We start from the raw sequence: 19,874 nt of genomic DNA on the forward strand, positions 1-19,874 counted from the left end.
CCCTGGTCCGGGAAGATCCCACATGCCGTGGAGCAACTAAGCCTGTTCATCACAACTACTGAGCCTGCGCTCTAGAGCCTGAGAGCCACAACTACTGAGCCCTCATGCCATACCTACTGAAGCCCGCATGCCTAGAGCAGCCCCTGCTCGCCACAACTAGAGAAAGCCTTCGTGCAGCAACAAAGACCCAACACAGCCAAAAATAAAAAAAAATTAAAAGTTGAAAAAAATTAATGAACATCTGAATACTGAACATCTGAATACTGAAAAATAACAAAGCAAATACTTCAACCTGTCAAAAGAATTAGTAAGGCTTTTTAATGTTTGTGAAGAGAAGAAAAGTTTACTCAACGATGTTACCCCTTCTCTAAAGTTGTGGAAGAGCTGGAAATAAGGAAAGTAGGAACTCATTAAATTCAGTAAGATTTAATACAATAAGCGTTAGTAAGACAAAATCTAAAATACATTATATTGAAAAAAGCTATGATTAATTTTGCCGTATTAAAAAAATATTATAGAAGGGTGGATACTAAAAAAAGTATGAAAGTTGATATTCTTAATTTGATCTAGTATATATGTATTGTCTGGAGACATGTAAAGGTGTGAAGAATGTAAAAGGGGATGATTCTTCTATCCCCTTAACAACAAACAAACAAAAAGACAATGGATCCAATGGCCACTGTTAAACCAACAAGTAGAAGCAGGACTGTTTTTCTAAGGTCACAAGGCACAACATGAATTCTGGCATTAGGCCTTCTTTCCACTGAGTGTCTCTAGATGGAAGATCAAGTATCTGTTTCCTCTCCTCCCTTCCACCTCTAGAACCTTTTGGCCCCTCTTCCTTTTCTACCTCCCTCTCATCTTCCTGTTTCCTTCTACCTCCCATTCCAATTCTAACCCTTGTTACTAACCTATTTCCTTTTCACCTCTCATTCTACCCCAACTGCTCTAACCTGCCAAAAAGGTTATATTCACGGAAATAAACACAAACCATAAACCCATAATGGAACATAGAGTGGCTATGGTCATGCTCTAAGTATTAGATCACGTAAAAGAAGAACTGCACATGCCCCACTAAAATTGAAACTCCATCCTAGTAATATTCAAGTTGAGACATATTGTGATTTATAGTAAATTAGCACCTAAATTAGAAAAGCTTTATAACTCAATACACCATCTACAGATTATTTATTCTGTCCCTATCTGAACACAATAGAATGGACATGGAATCTAGAAACTTTAAAAGCAGCATATTTATAACTGAACATTATCCAGAAATAGCCCAAGGAAATACTAGTATCAAAACAACTTTTTCATAATAATGAAAAATAGAGAAATCCAAATGAGCTCTCTTTATTTTTATTTTATTTTTTAAAAAATTTTTGGCTGGGGGGCTTCCCTGGTGGCGCAGTGGTTGAGAATCCGCCTGCCGATGCAGGGGACATGGGTTCGTGCCCCGGTCTGGGAAGATCCCACATGCCGCAGAGCGGCTGGGCCCGTGAGCCATGGCCGCTGAGCCTGCGCGTCCGGAGCCTGTGCTCCGCAATGGGAGAGGCCACAACAGTGAGAGGCCCGCGTACCGCAAAAAAAAAAAAAAAAAAAAAAAAAAAAAAAAATTTTTGGCTGCATTGGGTCTTTGTTGCCGCGCACAGGCTTTCTCTAGTTGTGGTGAGCAGGGGCTACTCTTTGTTGTGGTGTGCGGGCTTCTCATTGCAGTGGCTTCTCCTGTTGCGCAGCACGGGCTCTAGGTGCATGGCCTCAGTAGTTGTGGCAAGTGGGCTCAGTAGTTGTGGCTCACGGGCTCTAGAGCACAGGCTCAGTAGTTGTGGCACACAGGCTTAGTTGCTCCGTGGCATGTGGGATCTTCCTAGACCAGGGCTCGGATTCTTAACCACTGTGCCACCAGGGAAGCCCCAAATGAGCTCTCTTGAGATCAGAAAGATATTTACTACTTGCTTTTTTAAATTAGGGTGTTTGCCAAGCTAACGTAGGGGTATAGTCACTTCTGAGATTAATTAGAAAGGAAGGGAAAAATAAGATTTACCAAGGGTGAATAATTTGACAAAACTAAGCTTCAATTAAATAACAAAGGCTTTGTAAGTATCCTGGGGGTACCAAGGTCATAATACCCATAACGACCCAATAGGAAATTCAAGTGAATGGAACTCAGTCTCTTCTGCTCTTTTGAATTCAGAAGCAAGGCCAAAGAAAATAATAGTTAATGAAAATCTTCTTAAGGGATGTACAAAGGAAAAAGTTTTCCTATTTATTACTCGTAATAATACTCATTACAGGGAAACCAGACTATATCTTGAAGCACATACAACATGACTGAATTTAAATACACACACACGGACTTCCCCGGTGGCGCAGTGGTTGAGAATCCCCCTGCCAATGCAGGGGACACGGATTCGATCCCTGGTCTGGAAAGATCCCACATGCTGCGGAGCAACTAAGCCCGCGAGCCACAACTACTGAGCCCGTGTGCCACAACTACTGAGCCTGCGCTCTAGAGCCCACGAGCCACAACTACTGAGGCCACGTGCCACAACTACTGAAGCCCGTGCACCTAGAGCCCGTGCTCCACAACAAGAGAAGCCACCGCAATGAGAAGCCCATGCACCGCAACAAAGAGTGGCCCCCACTCTGCTCAACCAGAGAAGAGCCCATGCAAAGCAACAAAGACCCAACACAGCCAAAAAAAAAAATTACACACACACGTCATTTACTTTCTATGCCAAGGTTAGCAAAGTAAGAATTTCATTTCCCACTATACTATAATACTTTAATTTGTAATCAGAACTCCAACTGCTATATATTTACAAAGTTCTGCTTACTTTATTGTTTCTTACATTCTAATACAAAACACTTAGAATCGCAGCGGTTTATCACACTATGAAGATGCTGTGAAAATCCTGTGCCTTTGCAATTTACTTCAGGCAAACTGTTCAAATTAATTTTTAAATCACTATAGGATAAGAGGAAACTACAAAATGCTACATTCCTTTTGAATTTTATTAGAAATTACCCACCTTTAATTTAGCCTAGAAAATTTAACTATAGCTTTGAAAATGTTTCACATTTTTCATGATCACAAGCTGGAGTATGAAAAACAACTGATATTTAGAGATATCAAAAGCTTTATAGAAAATGAAAAAAAAACTCCATATATTTAATATCTCCATATTTTCTTACTTACTACATAAAATCGGAGAAGAGGGTGTTTGCAGTGTCAAAGTGGAGCCATCTTTCCTTGTGATATTAACTCGAAAAACCAATCTGGCACGAGTGCTTTTTTTCTTGGAACCAGCAATTCCTATTCTGGCTTCCACATCAGCATTCCTCAATTTCAATATCCCTACGCAGTCCACCCTAATACAGAAAAAATATATTAACTGATATTTTCTGTTGTATAAATAGTACAATATTCTTAATCAAACAAGTTTTCTTTTTAAAAATAATTTGCTTCCTTGTTAATTTCTGAGTATGTAATATAATTATATGGTTCCAAATTTAAAAAACAGAGAAGAGTAAGTTCTGAATATTCATAACTTCTCATCTTGTCAACTTTTCATTTATAATAATAATGGAAAAAATAGTACAGAAGTAAAATCACTATTTCAAAATCTGAACATAAGTAATGGTTTACAAGTTACTTTTGCTTTAAAAAATTAACTTTATCCTTTCTTTTTGCACCTAATTCAGATATTAAAATAGAGAAACAGATTTTACTTGAAAAAAATTAGTAACTGTCTCCCCCCAAAATGTAACACTGCACAGCCATTAAGACATATGCTATAAATAATATTTAATGTTATGGGAAAATGCTCATGATAAGTGAAGAGCAGGTTACAAAGCAGTGAGTAGAGTATCATCCCAATTTTATCAGAAAAAAGGATGGAAAAATAAATGTCAAAACAGTACTTAGTTCTATTAAGTTGGAAGTTGGCATTTGAGGGGTATGTTTTTAGCTTTTTATTACTACTAAATTTTATTGAGATTTTTATTAATCTGTATTTTCAACTTATAAGGAATAAGTACTATTTTTATAATCAGTAACTCCCTATCTTCCACCATATACATTTATTTTTACAATTTCAAAAGTTAAAAAATAAATAAACCTTCACTAAATATGTTTCAAAATTTCCCTTTTCAAACTATCCTCTCACTAACTTATTCAAAATGGTTTTCAAAAAAAAAAAAAAAAACACCTGAAAACCAAGTAGAGAAAAGTCTTTAGCTATCCAATACGGATAATTACAGAACAGGTCTATCCCGTATCAATATTTTCTGCTGTTATGGTTACTGTTAGGGTTAAAGGTCCTTAATAAAAGGATTAAGGAAAAAAATTAATTTAAATCATTTCTAATATATTTCAGGAAATGAAAATGCATAAGATGAAAAATAGGTAGTCCCAGGACATAATTTATTTTTAACATAGGAAAATAGAAACAGAAGGTAAATTTAAACCAGCAATATGCTTTTTCATACCAAGATGGGTCAAGGCACCATGAATGATCTCTGTCAGTTTCTACTGCAAACACTAACAAAAGAGAATTTAGGAAAGCAAATCAAATTGTTTGTAATTTTATTTTTTAATGTTAATATTATTAATTCCAACATATAAGTCTGTATTATTTTCCAGAAAGCCAGCATTCCACCTGGCTTTTATATCCTTGTCTTTCACTATGGGAGTTCTCTAGCAAAGGGCAAAAGAGTTCATTTTCACCCATTACCATTCTGCAATAAACTATTCTTTTTATTTGTTATGTTTAAAACATTTCAGTACAATACTCAACATCTTTTATACATTAGAAACTAAAACATTTTCCTGCCTACTGCAAAAGTGTAATGAATTAACAAAATTTTTTTTTTACTAAGTACTCACGCCAGTGTCATATTGTTGCTCGGATCAAGGCCGACTTCTATAACAGTAGTGCCTTCAATGTCCACTTCTTTGCAGGGAGTTGTATTTCGCCCAGTTACCCTGCAGGCCTGATAAAATCCATGTGGTTTCACTCGACCAGAGTCATTGCCCACAAACACCTGCAACACTACTGGCTCATTATGGCCTTCCAGCTGGAGTGAGATAACATGGAGCATAAACACTAATCAGCATTTCATATAATCTAGTTGTAAAATCAAACATTTAAGACCAAGTCCTAAATTATTATATTTATAACTGGATTACAATAAAGAAATAACAAGTCTTCCAGAAAAACAGAGGTAAAATATTTTCATAAAGGAAAATTGGCTAAAATTTTGCAGAAAACTCTAAGTTTTAGTTCTGCAATAATCACATTTTAATTAAAATTTTAGATGTTTAATGATAAATTATCATTTGTAATTAATTTGTACAACCAGATGAGAATGAATACACAATCCTTTAAGGTATTTATAAATTTACGGACTGCCAAAGCACGTGGGTTACTCAGGATTTACCACCACCACTAATGGAAAATTCACTAAACTGTGTTAGTGGCATCATTATCATCATCATCAAATGAGAGTAAATCTACTAAATTTTTACTCTGTTAAAGCTGTTTGAGTAGGAAAGTGTTTGAAGTGCAGCTATATAAATACTAGGGGGATGGAGCTCATTTTCATAGACTAGATACATATATACAACATCACAAAATCCTGGGCCAAAACATTATGGTCTGAAAAACTGCTGGTTCAAAACAGGACCTATGGGTCATTACAGATCTCTAGCAAGCCTTCATAAATTAAATTATAATTTGTATGCTGAAGAATAAATAAATATTTAAAAGAACACTTGGGAACAAATGTTTCCAATGCTGGTTCTTGATAAGGTTTGTAAACATTGAAGCTGCTAATACAGAAAGCAGAAAATCACAAAATAACTTGTACAATCCACATCAAAGTGCTTAAAAAAAACTCATATATCTTTTCTATCCAAGAATAACTAACTATATCTCTGTATCTATGGGTATCATCATAATGAGTCAAATAAGCAGCAAATAAGCAGTCTACCCAAATTGTTAGCAGTACCTTAGAACAGCATCTGGCACATAGAAGGGTACGGTATTTGCTGAATGAGTGAATAAATAAACTTTTAAGATCAGCCAATTCACTCCTTATCACAGGCAATTAATCTAACTACTTCTGCAGACAAGTATTTGGACAAAACATAACTTAAAGCCAGAGCAATGAGGTTAAAAATATTTACCAAACTATCAAAATGTCTGGTTAGACAAATATTTATACAAAGCATAACTTAAATTTCTCACTTGCCTGTAACTTGTCCTAAGATTAGGGGACTGAAGAAGGATTGGTGTGGTGAGTAGTAGAGGGGTAGGAATGATACTGTATATGTGACTATTAACAAACTGTATAATGGTCATGAGTAAGCTTCTTGATCCCAAGTTTCTACCATTATTTCTTTCAAGTATAAAACAAAAGGCAGTTCAATTAAATATTGTTCAACTAACACATTTACACAAACTGTATTTATAAGAATCTACCATGTGACTAGCCAAAATTCCTCCCTGTTTAGTATTTTGCAAGGGGTAGGAACACTTGTTAAATAAACATCCCCTACTCCACTTCTTTTTTTTTTTTTTTTTTTTCGCGGTACGCGGGTCTCTCACTGTTGTGGCCTCTCCCGTTGCGGAGCACAGGCTCCGGACGCACAGGCTCAGCGGCCATGGCTCACGGGCCCAGCCGCTCTGCGGCATGTGGGATCTTCCCAGACCGGGGCACGAACCCGTGTCCCCTGCATCGGCAGGCGGACTCCCAACCACTGCGCCACCAGGGAAGCCCCCCTACTCCACTTCTTTTGGTTTGTCTTCAAAGAGAAATAGTCTTTTTAATAAGGTATACCAGGTGCTAAAATTTAAGTGTCCCCTCTTTTTTCTTTTAGTCTAAGTTCTGAAAAGATAAAGACTCAACTGATATCCTGTTTTTTTATTTGTTTTATTTAATTTAATTTATTTATTTGTTTTTTTGCCGTACGCGGGCCTCTCACTGTTGTGGCCTCTCCCATTGCTGAGCAAAGGCTCCGGACGCACAGGCTCAGCGGCCATGGCTCATGGGCCCAGCTGCTCCGCGGCATGTGGGATCTTCCCGGACCGGGGCACGAACCCGTGTCCCCTGCATCGGCAGGTGGACTCTCAACCACTGCGCCACCAGAGAAGCCTGATATCCTGTTTTTTAAACTGAAGACTTAAGTTACTTATCAACCAATTCTTTTCTGAGTTGAGTAGTCCTGATTGCTTTAGCCATCTCAAAAACCTTATTTTCCAAGTCCAAGATAATTTCTACAATATTTCTTTGGACTCATTTTAAAATTTCTTCTTAAACATAAGGTTTGACCAATGTCAAATATAAAGGGAAGATAATTCATGATTGCCATATATTTTACTTGTTAGAACACATTTTCATCTCTCCTTTCATTTAAACTAAAATTCAAAGGACATCAGAGTAACAATATTTGGCCTATAATTCAGTCAGACTTTTACTTTAATTTCTAATATATGCAGCTATTAGTTTTATTTTAGGCAGCTCTTTTTTGGTTAAAAACAAAATAATAAATAAAAGTAGATAAAATTCTTCATATATTGCTAACTAAATAAGTACCTTTACTGTAGGAAAGCCTTGCTGTGTTCTGTCCTTTACTGAGCCACGACTACCCTCAGTTAGGTACCGAGCTCTGTGCTGGGTCTCAGGTTGTACAACTATCTTCAGTTCCTTTCCCTCACTTTTAACAGGATACTGTCCACACAACATAGGGCTCTTCTTTACTCCAGTTCCTTTTTGGTTTTCCAATGTTCTGAGAAGTCAAAGCACAAAGTGGAAAAGTATCAAAAAGAGTTTTCTACAAAAGTCATCTAAGATAAAGGAAGAAAGAGAATAGGCAATAACATTAAAAACAACTGATTATCTTACTGACAAAATAAAAGACAGCCTAAGGGCCACTACATTCCATAAGTAAAGTATCTTTAAAAATTTTGTAATTAAAAAGAATATATATATATGTATATAACTAAGTCACTCTGCTGTATAGCAGAGATTGGTACAACATTGTAAATCAACTATACTTCAATTAAAAAAAATTGAAAATAAAATTTTGTGATAAAGTTGGACAAGGATGACAAAGAATGCATATGTGTGGCAGGAGGAAGGAAGACTGAATGCAATAAACCAAGAATAACAGGAAAGACAATAGCTAATGTCACTATAACCTTTCACATTGCACTTCATTCAAAATAAAGTTTAAAAATTACATATATGTGTGAGTGTTACATAAAGCTACAAGATTACTATTATTTTCTAATAGGACTTACAAAGCAAAAGAAAAGTGGGGGTAGCGCAAAGACACAAACAAACAAAAAAACACAAAAGGCCTTAAAGAAACTGAAGGAACATGTACATATTCTTTTGGATATTTTCCTCAATACATCAAACTGAGAAAATTATACAAAAAAAAAAAAAAATCAGTGATTCAATTTTTATTTGGAAATTAGCTTTACTCTAAACAATCTTTCCCAGAAGTTAAATTTTTCACAGTATTTTAATTTGTGATTAATTAAATAATTAAAGCCCTCAGCATATAAAAAATTTATAATCTGAGCTTTACAGATAGGCAATCTAACTTATTTTTTTAAATTGGGTTTCTAACGTTTATTTGTATATCATGCATTTGCTATGCAGAATGTATGTTCAAAGAAAAATATTTCAAATGGTGGTTAGGACTTCAGGTCAACACATTTAATCTGAAGTACTGTAAATATGTGATAAAAATAAATAGAAAACAATACTATTAGTTTAAAAATTACCTATGTATATTTAAAAATAGAGTCAGGGCCTATAATGCTTTCTGTATCACTTTTCCAGTCCTAAGTTTACACTCACGTTGAAAATAAAGGAGCCAAGAGATGACTGTGGACAAAATCCTGTCCAAAAGCAAACAGGTCCTAAGAGAAATATGACTTCAAACATAGAGGAGCAATGGTGGCTAAGCAGTCTTAAATCTAGCTCTAATGTTTACCTCTTCATTTCTAACCAAGTTGTTGACTCAGTCATCAATAATAAAGAGGGAAAAGGCTATGCTCTCAATGGAATTTGGGATTGGGGTGAATTCATGGCTAGGATGCAGTAAGGTATGCAATAAGACTGACTGGGTGAGAGGAAGGGTTCTGAAGGGAAGTACTTTGCTCAATCATCTTCATATTCCCTAAACCTTGCACAATTCCTGAAACAAAAAATGCTGAAAAAGTATTTGTTGATGAAGGGCAAACTTGTTGATGAAGTTTGACATAATTAAGTCAAAGATTACCTGTGTAAGTAATTTAAAAGGCCCTGGAAGAATAAATTCTATGAACAAAAGTATCAAGTCAAAGTCAGAACAAAGGGCAATAAATCCTATTTTTTCATCATTCTGGGTAGAAATTCAAATATTTGCACTGAATACAATGTGCAGTACTTTGTATACAAAATTCTATAATGATACTGTTTTATACTCATTAAAAAAAAATCAAAGCAAAAAGATTCACTTACTTAAGCTATGTAAAAACATTCCCTAAATATGCGCTGAAAGGGACTAAAAGAAAAAACAGCAAAATTTAATAGTTGTATTGATTTATTAGATTATAGGTTATTTATTTTTTCTATTTTTCTGCATTTTTCAAATGTTTGTAATTAATATCTATTAATTTTATAATAGGAAAGGGAACACTTTAGTCTGAAATATAAGGAAAATTTAGCGTATAATTAATTTGGCAAGATGTGGCTTTTGTATTCATTTATGCTGGCCAAGCTAATATTTATGAGGGTAAATAGATGATATTGAGTTTTACTATGTCAATAAAACAAAATATTTCACTTGGGATGAAAACTTTAAGTTGATAAAGTATACACATTATGGCTTAAAGAAGAATAGCACATGTAATCAAACAATTTCTGAAATGATACTTTTAAAAGCCCTTAAAACTAACTTTATTCTCTAGGCTTAAATGTAAAAATGGAATACATACATATTTAGATCCCTAGCTGTGTAAAACAATAAAAATATCAACTAATTCTTAGAAAAGCAGTCATTCAAATTACTAATTTTTAATGCATTATGGCTTAAGGAAAAAACAAGAAAATAGCAGCTAATTGTATGGGATTTTACTTCTAAGTGATTATCTAAAAAGAAAATCCATTGTCTTGGAATATTCTATTCAGAACTTAAAATGACACTAATTCCTTTGTGCTGCACATCCTTCTGGTTGCCTGTCACAAAAATAATTTTCAGTATAAAATGCCTAAATCAGGTTTCACATGCAGGTGACATCATATCTTAATTTCTAGGAATATCTAAAGAGACATTGGCTACTGATTCTCAGGACATTTAGGTGAAGAATTTAAGAAAAATATGGCTAGGAATGTTTAAATACTGAGTAGTTTTTAAAAAATGATTTTTTTTTCTTAATAAATTCTTTCATATAACATTTTATTCATACAAAAATGCTATTTCCATCTTGAAGATCAATAAAAACTGCTGTACTCAACATGTTTGAGGGTACATTTTCTATAATTTAGCATTATATAAATAGAAATTTTATGGCAAAATTTCTTTCATGTTTCTAACATCTTTCTTATTGAAGAACATAGAACTTTAGTTTGAGATCCCCTTAACAACTGTTTTCAAAGGCCTATTTTTCTATATTTATATATGGTTTTATCCTTTCCTTAATATAGTTCTTATAAATTCAAAGTTTAAACTTCTTCTATCATTTTCATATGCTAGTGTCAAATATTTTTCCATTACCTAAGAAGCTGGACATTTCTTCTGCTGCTTGATGAGTTTCTGTTCCATGAATTATTTCATGAGAGATTTTGTCTTGACAAATGTTATTATACTTTCCCTGGGTAACCTCAAATCATTTCTAAGATATATCTATCATACAAAAGCAGAAGCAGAAAAGATGTAGGTCAAGATATCTCTTTAACAGCAACTGCAAATCATGTGTGTTGACTAACTGTAAGTCAAAATTTTATTTGTTCTTCATTCTGAACTTTAACATTTATTTCAGTATAAAAATGAAAATCTCTCTTACGGAACTTAAAAAAAAACACTTTCTCCACAGAAGCCCGAATAAACACATACCTGTATTTAATGATAGACACATATGAGCCTTTTAAATCTGTGCTACTGCGTTTCAGAGCATTTCCTATAGGTAACAGTTCTACAGATATGTCCTAGAATTGTTGACTCTGCTAATGGCAACACTTTAGGAAAGGGTATATGTTGTTTTCTTTTAGGTAATTTCCTAATCTGGACTTTCTAAAAATGAAAAATATTTAAATGTGCATTTTTATATACTATTATCACCCCAAAGGAGTTTTAAATGAGAGTAGAGAAGAAAGTAGTATAGAATAATCATTACTTAAATGGTAGATATTACTTTAAAAATATACTGAGAAAATATTTAAGGACAAGTTTAATACACATTAAGAATATTCTCTATAACTCTCAACCAGATTTCTAACTTAAAATATACCAATGATGTAATCAAATAGTGAAACAATCAAAAGCATCTCCATCATATTCGGTGACAACCTGAAATTGTAGGAGATCCTGGGTCAACTAAAGGACCATACATACCCTGCCACCCAAAAAAGTAATCTCTCAAGATCCAGTGAGTTAAATTCTATCAAACTATGTTGAATATACTGTAGGAAAATCTAATCAAAAGTCTAGAAATTAAATGTTACAATAAAAGTATTAAAGGAATTAGAAAGTTAAAAATAAGTCATAGTATTCTCTACTTCAGAAGTGAATATTCTATAATATAGCTATTGAAATATATTTAGTGAGTGTTGTGAACTGGCAGAGATGAATGAAAACTCAAACAGGCACCATGATCCTTCTATCACCCTTTAGATATATAACCCAGAATCACAGAAAAAAAAAAAAAGCGATACATTTATTTTTTTTTAAATCCTGAATTGGCATAATATATTAAAGAAAAAGCTTAAAATAAATACATGAATCTAAGTTGAGAATCAAACAATCAATTTAGTTTTTCTTGTTTTCATCAAATAAAAGAAAAAAGGGAAATAAAGGCTAAAATCTTCACAAAAATGGAAAATGACTGAATCATATGGGGAGACAACGTGAAAGGGAATACAAACTAGCCCTCTGTAAATGTTTGTTTTAGCTGGAGTCATTGCATCACTAGTTATTTCTATGAATAAAAATATTTTAAAATTCTTTTAAAGTATAAGTCCATTTGAAATTTAAAAATTATTTCTAAACAGATTATTTTCATTTTCTACTAAATCATACCCATACTAAGATAACCACTGGTAAAATCTACTGGTATTTTATTTTCTTCTCTAGTGAAACCTGATAATTTTAAGTTAAAATTTTCATGTTATTTCAATGATAAAACTAGTATCTTTGCTTTAGATGCAAACTTGAGTTGAGCAATTAAGAAAAATGAGGAATGATTTATTTTTTTGTTTTGCATAATGGTGAGAGAACTTTAAAAAAATGTGAATACCAACCCATTTCCTGCTTTTGAGTTGCCTTTGTTGTCCGTGGTAAGCTGAGAAAGCACATAGTGAGGTGCTTTGGCACTGTCGGCATCAAATATATCCATATTAGACTCTTCACAATCTCGTCGTTTGACCCCCGGCCTCTGCTTTGGATTTCGTTTTCGTGATTTACGAGGTACCTCAGTGTTATCATTGTAGGAACTGGTGCTCATGTTACTGAAGTTGGAGGGGGAATCCTCCATCCACATACTGCAGCTCTGCTCAGATTCCAATCCACACCCCTCATCCTGGCAGGACATCCGACTGTTATCCAGCAAGTCCTCAGGTGGTGGTGAGATGTACAAGACTGTGTGCCTCTTCGGTGTTGATGGATGCTGCTGAACTGTGTTACTGGTTAACTGCTTTTCACTTACCCCTCGGTTACTTACCCCCAAGGCTGAGGAGCAGCTCTCCACTTGCATAGCCTTGCTGTCGGTGACTGAGGTAGAATAAATGGTAGGGCTGGAAGAGGTGGTAAAGGAGCTGCAAGCACCGCCCATGGAGGAAGAGGAGGGAGCTGAAGAAGCATCTGCAGTGTACAATTTAAGAGTAAATACACTATACATGTTTTCACCTATGCTGGCTAGCAGTCCCATTGAAAATGTGATTTGTGAACTGATTGTTTTTCCCCAAAATGAATAGTTGGAATTTGGTTAAGTTTTAGAATATAAATGCTTCAAGCAATACAAGGCCTAAAAAATGCAATTTTTAAAAATGCCCAAATAGCATTATTTTACTTGTGTTATAATTGATAGATTTTTAAAAATCTAATTTAATGTTTTAAGCTGTAAAGCAAAAACAAAGCTTTTATTGCCTCAGCTGGATAGTTCCACTGAATTTTAATCATTTAAAATAATAAAAAAAAACCCCAATATGAAATATATGCTTGTGGTCCACATTCAATGCCAATTAAATAATTCATTATAGAATTTGAAAAGTGGGACTGTGCTTAGCCACAAAATATTAAAATAAGTTTCTAACCTATGAAGCAGAGAACTACAGGTCATTTTTAATGCAGACACTCCCTGCTTCAGAGGCAAATCCTGGAATAAAAATATGAGAAAATAAATGAGAAAAGAGCTGCTGATTATTCCAGATATCAATTATAAAATGAGAAATAAATAGAAAAAATATATAATCAACTGAATTGGAGGCAAAATGGAACTGGTACCGTCACTATGATTGTTTTAAAATCTACAAGAATAAAAGTGAAAAAGGTTTGATTTGGAACATGCTGGGCTGTAGAAGATAAGCAAGTTAACCATTGAGGGTCTCCAGAAGTTGGAAGTGGCAGTTCAAAACCATGATCTCTAAAATAAATAAATCCATCCTTTATCGTAGAATAAAAAACAGAAGAAGGACGTATTATTGGATGGATTTTTCTTATTGGCAATTGGTTACAACTGTCCATTTCCTCTCTCTTTAAAAGGCTCCTTGATTTTAACTATTAAGGGAATTTCTTCAGATGAGTAACAGTAAATTTTACTAGCTGAAGTCTAACATAAAAGAGTTAAACAGAAAAAAATCTCTGGAGAGAACCAGAATTAGTTCTTATAAAAAGGTTTTTTATAAAACCATTTACCTATTATGCCTAACAAAAAAAGTCAAAAGTAGATCTTTTCAAAATGTGTGGCAACTGGCATAACAACTCATTGAAAAATACTACTACTAAACCCCTAACAACATATCAAGAGGCACACTAATAATGTTAAAGTTGGAAGTTATCAGTCCTATACAATTTTATCTTGTATAAGATAAGGAAAGGTTTACAATCATAAACACATACAAAAATGAAAATAGGTAACGTGACAGACAACTAAAAATATGTTTAAATCTAAAATTAATTTTTATCTATAGCCATGTATGCTACTGTTTTAAAGTGGTGTGATAAACTTAAAACTGTGATGTGCAGTTATTGGAATTGCAACATCCACATCAATTATATAAAGAGTGAAATGTCAGAATGCCAATGTTTCGATAATCAAAAGCCAAGTGCCGAAGATCTATTTTTAAATTGAAAACATGCACCAAAACACTTAAATCATTTGAAAGAACTAAATGCATCCACAATTTTTCATTGCTGTCAAGGCTGAAGAGCAGTTATTAATATTAGCCATCAATAATGAAATCTACATAATGCCACATGGAAAGATTTTTCTCAACTACCATGAGTTAAAGCACTTAGAGCATTTAGATGATACCAGTTCCATTTTCCAGTTTGTATCCTTGTCAAATGCAGTAGCTGAAATTGGAAAATTCAGTCACTTTAAACTGCATTCCAATTTAAAGAAAAAAATTTATCAATTTTGTATCATGCATTAATGCAATGTTTTCTTAGTAAATAAATATTTTAAAAGATTTGTAAAAACTACAAAATCTAGATACTAATGTCAGTGACAGTTTAGGAGCTGATTTGTAGCCACTTTGGGTTTAAATAACAAGGTTTTTCCTTATTTTTTGAAAAATATTACAGAATTCATTTTAGAAAAAATAGAGAAGGTATTATGTCTAACATTCCTCCATCTGTTCCAACTATTGGCAAAAAAGAAACTAAACGTTTTTGTGTGTATGAGCCTATGTTCATCATTTTCAGAGAAATACAAGTATGCAGCATGCAGTATTTGCAGTGGAACACACAAAGCATGCAGCATGAATTCTGTGAACTTGTATTTCTATAAAGCAGCTTTCCCCCACCCACTCTTTTTGAATCTAAGTACCATGCACATGAGAATGCAGAATATGAACATCTCAGGGATCCCTGTCCATGACAGATGGAAAGTTAGGTGAAATGTAATCATGAACTCAAAAGCAAGTTATATATTTATGAATTTAATATGCAAGATATAACCTAGCATTGCTCTTTGAAGTATGTGTGATTTTATCTTGCAAATCTTATTTAAAAATCATGGTTATAAAACCCAATTGATATAATTGTACATCAATATCTGTTTTGGGACAGGTATGCCAAACTGTGATCTCATACCCTACATAAGTTAAAATATTCTATACATTTTCCTTTGACACCTAACACACATTATGAATATTTTACCTGCAGTTTCCTGGATATACTTACTAAATAAAAAAGTTCATTAGCACAAAACTATAAAGCTGAAAACATAAACTCTGTCAAAAGACAGTAGTATCATTTAATTTCAAAAAATTACTTTTTAAAGGTTACCTCAGTTTGATCCTAAATTACAAAGGTTCTACTCATTTTAAGAATATAATGAATATAAGACAAATTTTTTAAAACTATAAAACTCTTTACAATAGTATCATTATCCCTCTGATGATGATGAAAATGGTGTAAAACCCTTCACATAAGCATGTTACATTCTGGTTAGCAAGAGATCACCTAAGTGCATTAATAATGCCAGGTGAGGTGGTGAAGTAATAAGGGATAAGAACTATGGGCCCCTAGAGAGTATGGACAACATCTTTCTCATCTTAGACCCTCCTGACACCTAACGTACTATGACTTGTATGTAGTAAAAATTCAATTTTTTAATTAAATTGATTTATGATAAGCCAATATTTGATATGTATGCTGAGTTACATTAAAGTTAAACTGGTAAATAAATGTACCAATGTGTTCATAATGGACACATATCAGGTTAAAAAAAAAGATTTATACCTTACTATAATAGCATTAACTGATACAGGGAAGGTTCAGAAGTAACTTAAAAGAGTTTAATGGTAACTACTCACTATTTCTACAAAGAATGTGCTAATAACTTTCTTTTTTGAAACATACATAAGCCAAATTACCTACTTGTGTATTAATCCATAAATTCACTAAAAATAACAAATTCTTAATATTATCTATTAAAAAGTAAATGTATAAAATAATAGCAAGAACATTTTAGATTTCTAAACAGTAATTTGTCATTTCTAAGCATTCCCAGAAAAGCACAATGAATTCCTGGGAATATTAGAATGTTCTTAAAATATTTACAAAAATGTTTTAATCTATATATTATTAAATTTCAAGAAATAGTTTAACTGACATTCCATAGAATTAAAATGCTAATGTAATCCTGCCTCCTCTATATATTCCTTTATAAATAAAATATGCTAACTACCCCTCCCATCCCTTTTTGGTTTTGAATGTCCATCTTTATCTGTTAGGAATGTAGAGACTATGTTTAATTGCTGCTTGTTAAAATAAAAAACTCCAGCATAAAAATGTTTTAATAATTGCTTTTATTTTCTCACCAAGCAGAATAGTCATAATGTATTCTATTTTATAACCTTATAATTTATTTTTTAAATCCATTACCAATCCTTCATAAAGTTGAAAGTTTCTTCCTCTTAAAATTATTTACTCACCTAAGTAATGTGTGAATAAATTTTTATTGATTATTTCTTTTATGAAAAAACTTATCTTTGAACTTAAAAGAATTTTATTATTTTTTTTATTTTTTAAAGATTTTTCTTTCTTTCTTTCTTTCTTTTTTTTGATGTGGACCATATTTTAAGTCTTTATTGAATTTGTTACAATATCACTTCTGTTTTATGTTTTGGGTTTTTTTTGGTCACGAGGCATGTGGGATCTTAGCTTCCGGACCAGGGATCAAACCTGCACCTGCACTGGAAGGCGAAGTCTTAACCACTGGACCGCCAGGGAAGTCCCCAAAAAGAATTTTATTTTTCCATAGCTTTTTCTGTGACCACAGAGAGCACAGCAACACCAAAGAGAAAACTGATAGACCATTTTTATAACTTACTGACAAAAATATATAATCTCAAAAGAATAATTTTTAAATTTATAAGTGAAGAAAAGCATCACATCTATAGTGTTCTATATCTAAATATAAAAATTTCAGATTTATTAGATTTATTAATTGGCAGAGGCCAATTACTAGGCCAAATGCCAGTAATGATGGTGAACTTAAACTGTATATTTGGCTTCTTTCAATAATTGATGTAATCATTAAGGTTCACTATGAATATTCAAAGCACTTGGGATAAAAAGAATAGCAGATAATATCTTCCTGGATATTACAGCATTTGCAAGTACAGTTTACCCTTGAACAACACAGGTTTGAACTGCGTGGGTCCACTTATTCACAACTTTTTTTTAATAAATACATACTACAGTACTATGCAACTTGTGGTTGCTTGAATCTGTGGATGCAGAGCCAAGGATAAGGAGGGCTGAGTGCAAAGTAAGTAATACATGGATTTTTGACTGTGCTAAGGGACAGTACCCCTACCCCCCTTGACCCCGTGTTATTCAAGGGTCAACTATATTATTAATTTGATTGGAAAGATGAAAATGGAGTTTTAAATGGTACCACGTAGAGAAACCCACGTATAGTTTATATACTGCTTTCTTAAACTGTATTTTAAAATTAAGAACTATTAGTTCTAGATTTGTAAATGAGAAATTATTTAAATTATCATTATCATTTTAGTGCTTTAAATACCATAAAAAAGAGATGATACTTTATGTGGAACTAACTAAACTTTTAATAGAAAGCTTTGAAATTAGAAACATTCTTTAAAGTCCTCAAAAGAAACAAATACCTTTCACTGATTTAAAAAAATATGACAGAAATGACATTTAACTAAGCTTCCAAGACAAAAATGTGGTCCCTAGCATTTAAATATGCACTTACATTATATAACTTCTCAACATCAGTGCAAAATCAGTTGAGTTACCTTAAAAAAGCCGTAAAAATTTGCAAGTGTGCTAAGTGAACCAATAGTGGAACGGAGAGGGAGTAAACTACTGACTGTTCAGAAAATAATAATAAAAATCAACACAGGTCATTTGGAAACAATTTCTGGTCTAAAACCCTTACTGTTCAGCCTCAGTAATTCTTTTTAAGTATTTTCATTTTTCTTACTGGTAACAATGACTTCAAATCTAAACATTTGTCTGATAAAAGTCACCAGATACAAGAATATATTTTCAGATCAAAGAAGAAAGATATTGAGAGAAAAAAATTATAAGGCCAACATTCATGTTGCCAAGGGATTGAAAAATCTAGAACACACAAAGTGGCTGCAAACCTGCTTTGTCAACACCTTACATGCCAACCTTCATTTTCTACTTTTCTTCTTCTTCTTCTTATAATATTAATGTAAAGTTTAAAACTTTACAAAAAAGTTTTAGTTTCAATCAGTATCAATCCACTATTTAGAAACAAAAAAAGAAAGGAAGGAAGGAAGAAAGAAAGAAAGAAAGAAAGAAAAAAGACTTAAGAAGAAGTCTGAAAACGAGACCGACCTATACCCTGGGTGAGATTGGATGGGTTAAATGTCTCTGGCACTATTTGTCTTCACTATTGACAGACACTGTCACACAACCCACCACACGATGCCTGTCTCTGAATGGCGAAGCTAGAATGCAAGTTAAGTGTATTAATAGAAAAAACAACTAGCATCCCAGCATATAGAATAAGCAATCCAGATTACTTTACCAAAAAACAAAAATAAAAACAAAACAAAAAAACCAAAAAACAAAAATTGTAGGGTCGATCATTTAATTTACATGTTTAAAACAGTCCCAATTTCCCATTTGTACTTTTCCCACCCAACATAGGTTTACATGCTACAAAAAGCAATGTTTTAAAACAAACTTTAAAAAATTAAATTATTAACATCCAAATAAATGCATGTGGGTAAATTTCTTATTCAAAATTTTTGTTAACTCATATTCACCAATTTGTTCTCCTGTTTACTAATGCAATCTAATCCATAAGCCAGAATGTTCTCTCTAGGTGTTTTTAAACTGTGCCCTTACCCAAATTCCCTTAAAGAGTATACAACGATATGTTCTGACAAATACACTCAAGCAGTAAAAAATATCTACATTTTACCAGCAAAAGAGTAGTTTCATTTCTCACGTCAACTTCCAAACACTTCCTCATCCCACCCCCTCCAAAAAAGTTACTAATTTACACTTTTTAAATTTTTTTTTAAATTTTGGCCATGCAGCACAGCATGGGATCTTAGTTCCCTGACCAGGGATCAAACCCTTGTCCCTGCATAAGTGAGGCATCTTAACAACTGGACCACCAGGGAAGTCCTAATTTACACTTTCAAATTAGATATGTTACTGTGCATAAAACGTTTGATCCTAGAGGCTCTATTTAAAAAAAATAATTAGCACTATTGCTGAAGCTGAAAGGGTTGTTACTGATTTACTAGAGACCATCCTTCTCTCCTCCAGTCCATCTAAGTGGCAGTCATAGTTCTAATACTACACAATAATTACTCTCCCTCTTTTAATCTAAATTCTCCTAAAATAATTATTTTTACCTTGTCTGAGTGCCATTAATAAACATTCACAGAGTATTTATTAAAGAATGTTTCCTGAA

At 33.2% G+C, this 19,874-nt stretch overlaps 1 protein-coding gene across 4 annotated transcripts in view; it reads right to left on the reverse strand.

Moving 5' to 3' along the window:
* The window catches only part of NFAT5 (nuclear factor of activated T cells 5), a gene marked incomplete at both ends in the record, with an annotated part of 126,530 nt that overhangs the window by 24,294 nt on the left and 82,362 nt on the right, over positions 1–19,874 (reverse strand). For 3 of the 4 annotated variants that reach the window (XM_079723165.1, XM_079723164.1, XM_079723163.1), the window contains 4 exons: positions 3,200–3,372; positions 4,889–5,079; positions 7,600–7,792; positions 12,517–13,075. In XM_079723165.1, the coding sequence (XP_079579291.1) occupies positions 3,200–3,372; positions 4,889–5,079; positions 7,600–7,792; positions 12,517–13,075 (1,116 nt within the window). Of the gene's footprint in view, positions 1–3,199; positions 3,373–4,888; positions 5,080–7,599; positions 7,793–12,516; positions 13,076–19,874 lie in introns of those variants that run through there. The other variant, XM_079723166.1, reaches the window with a different exon arrangement.

The sequence above is a fragment of the Hyperoodon ampullatus genome (assembly GCF_949752795.1).
Source record: "Hyperoodon ampullatus genome assembly, chromosome: 18".
Taxonomy (NCBI): domain Eukaryota; kingdom Metazoa; phylum Chordata; class Mammalia; order Artiodactyla; family Ziphiidae; genus Hyperoodon; species Hyperoodon ampullatus.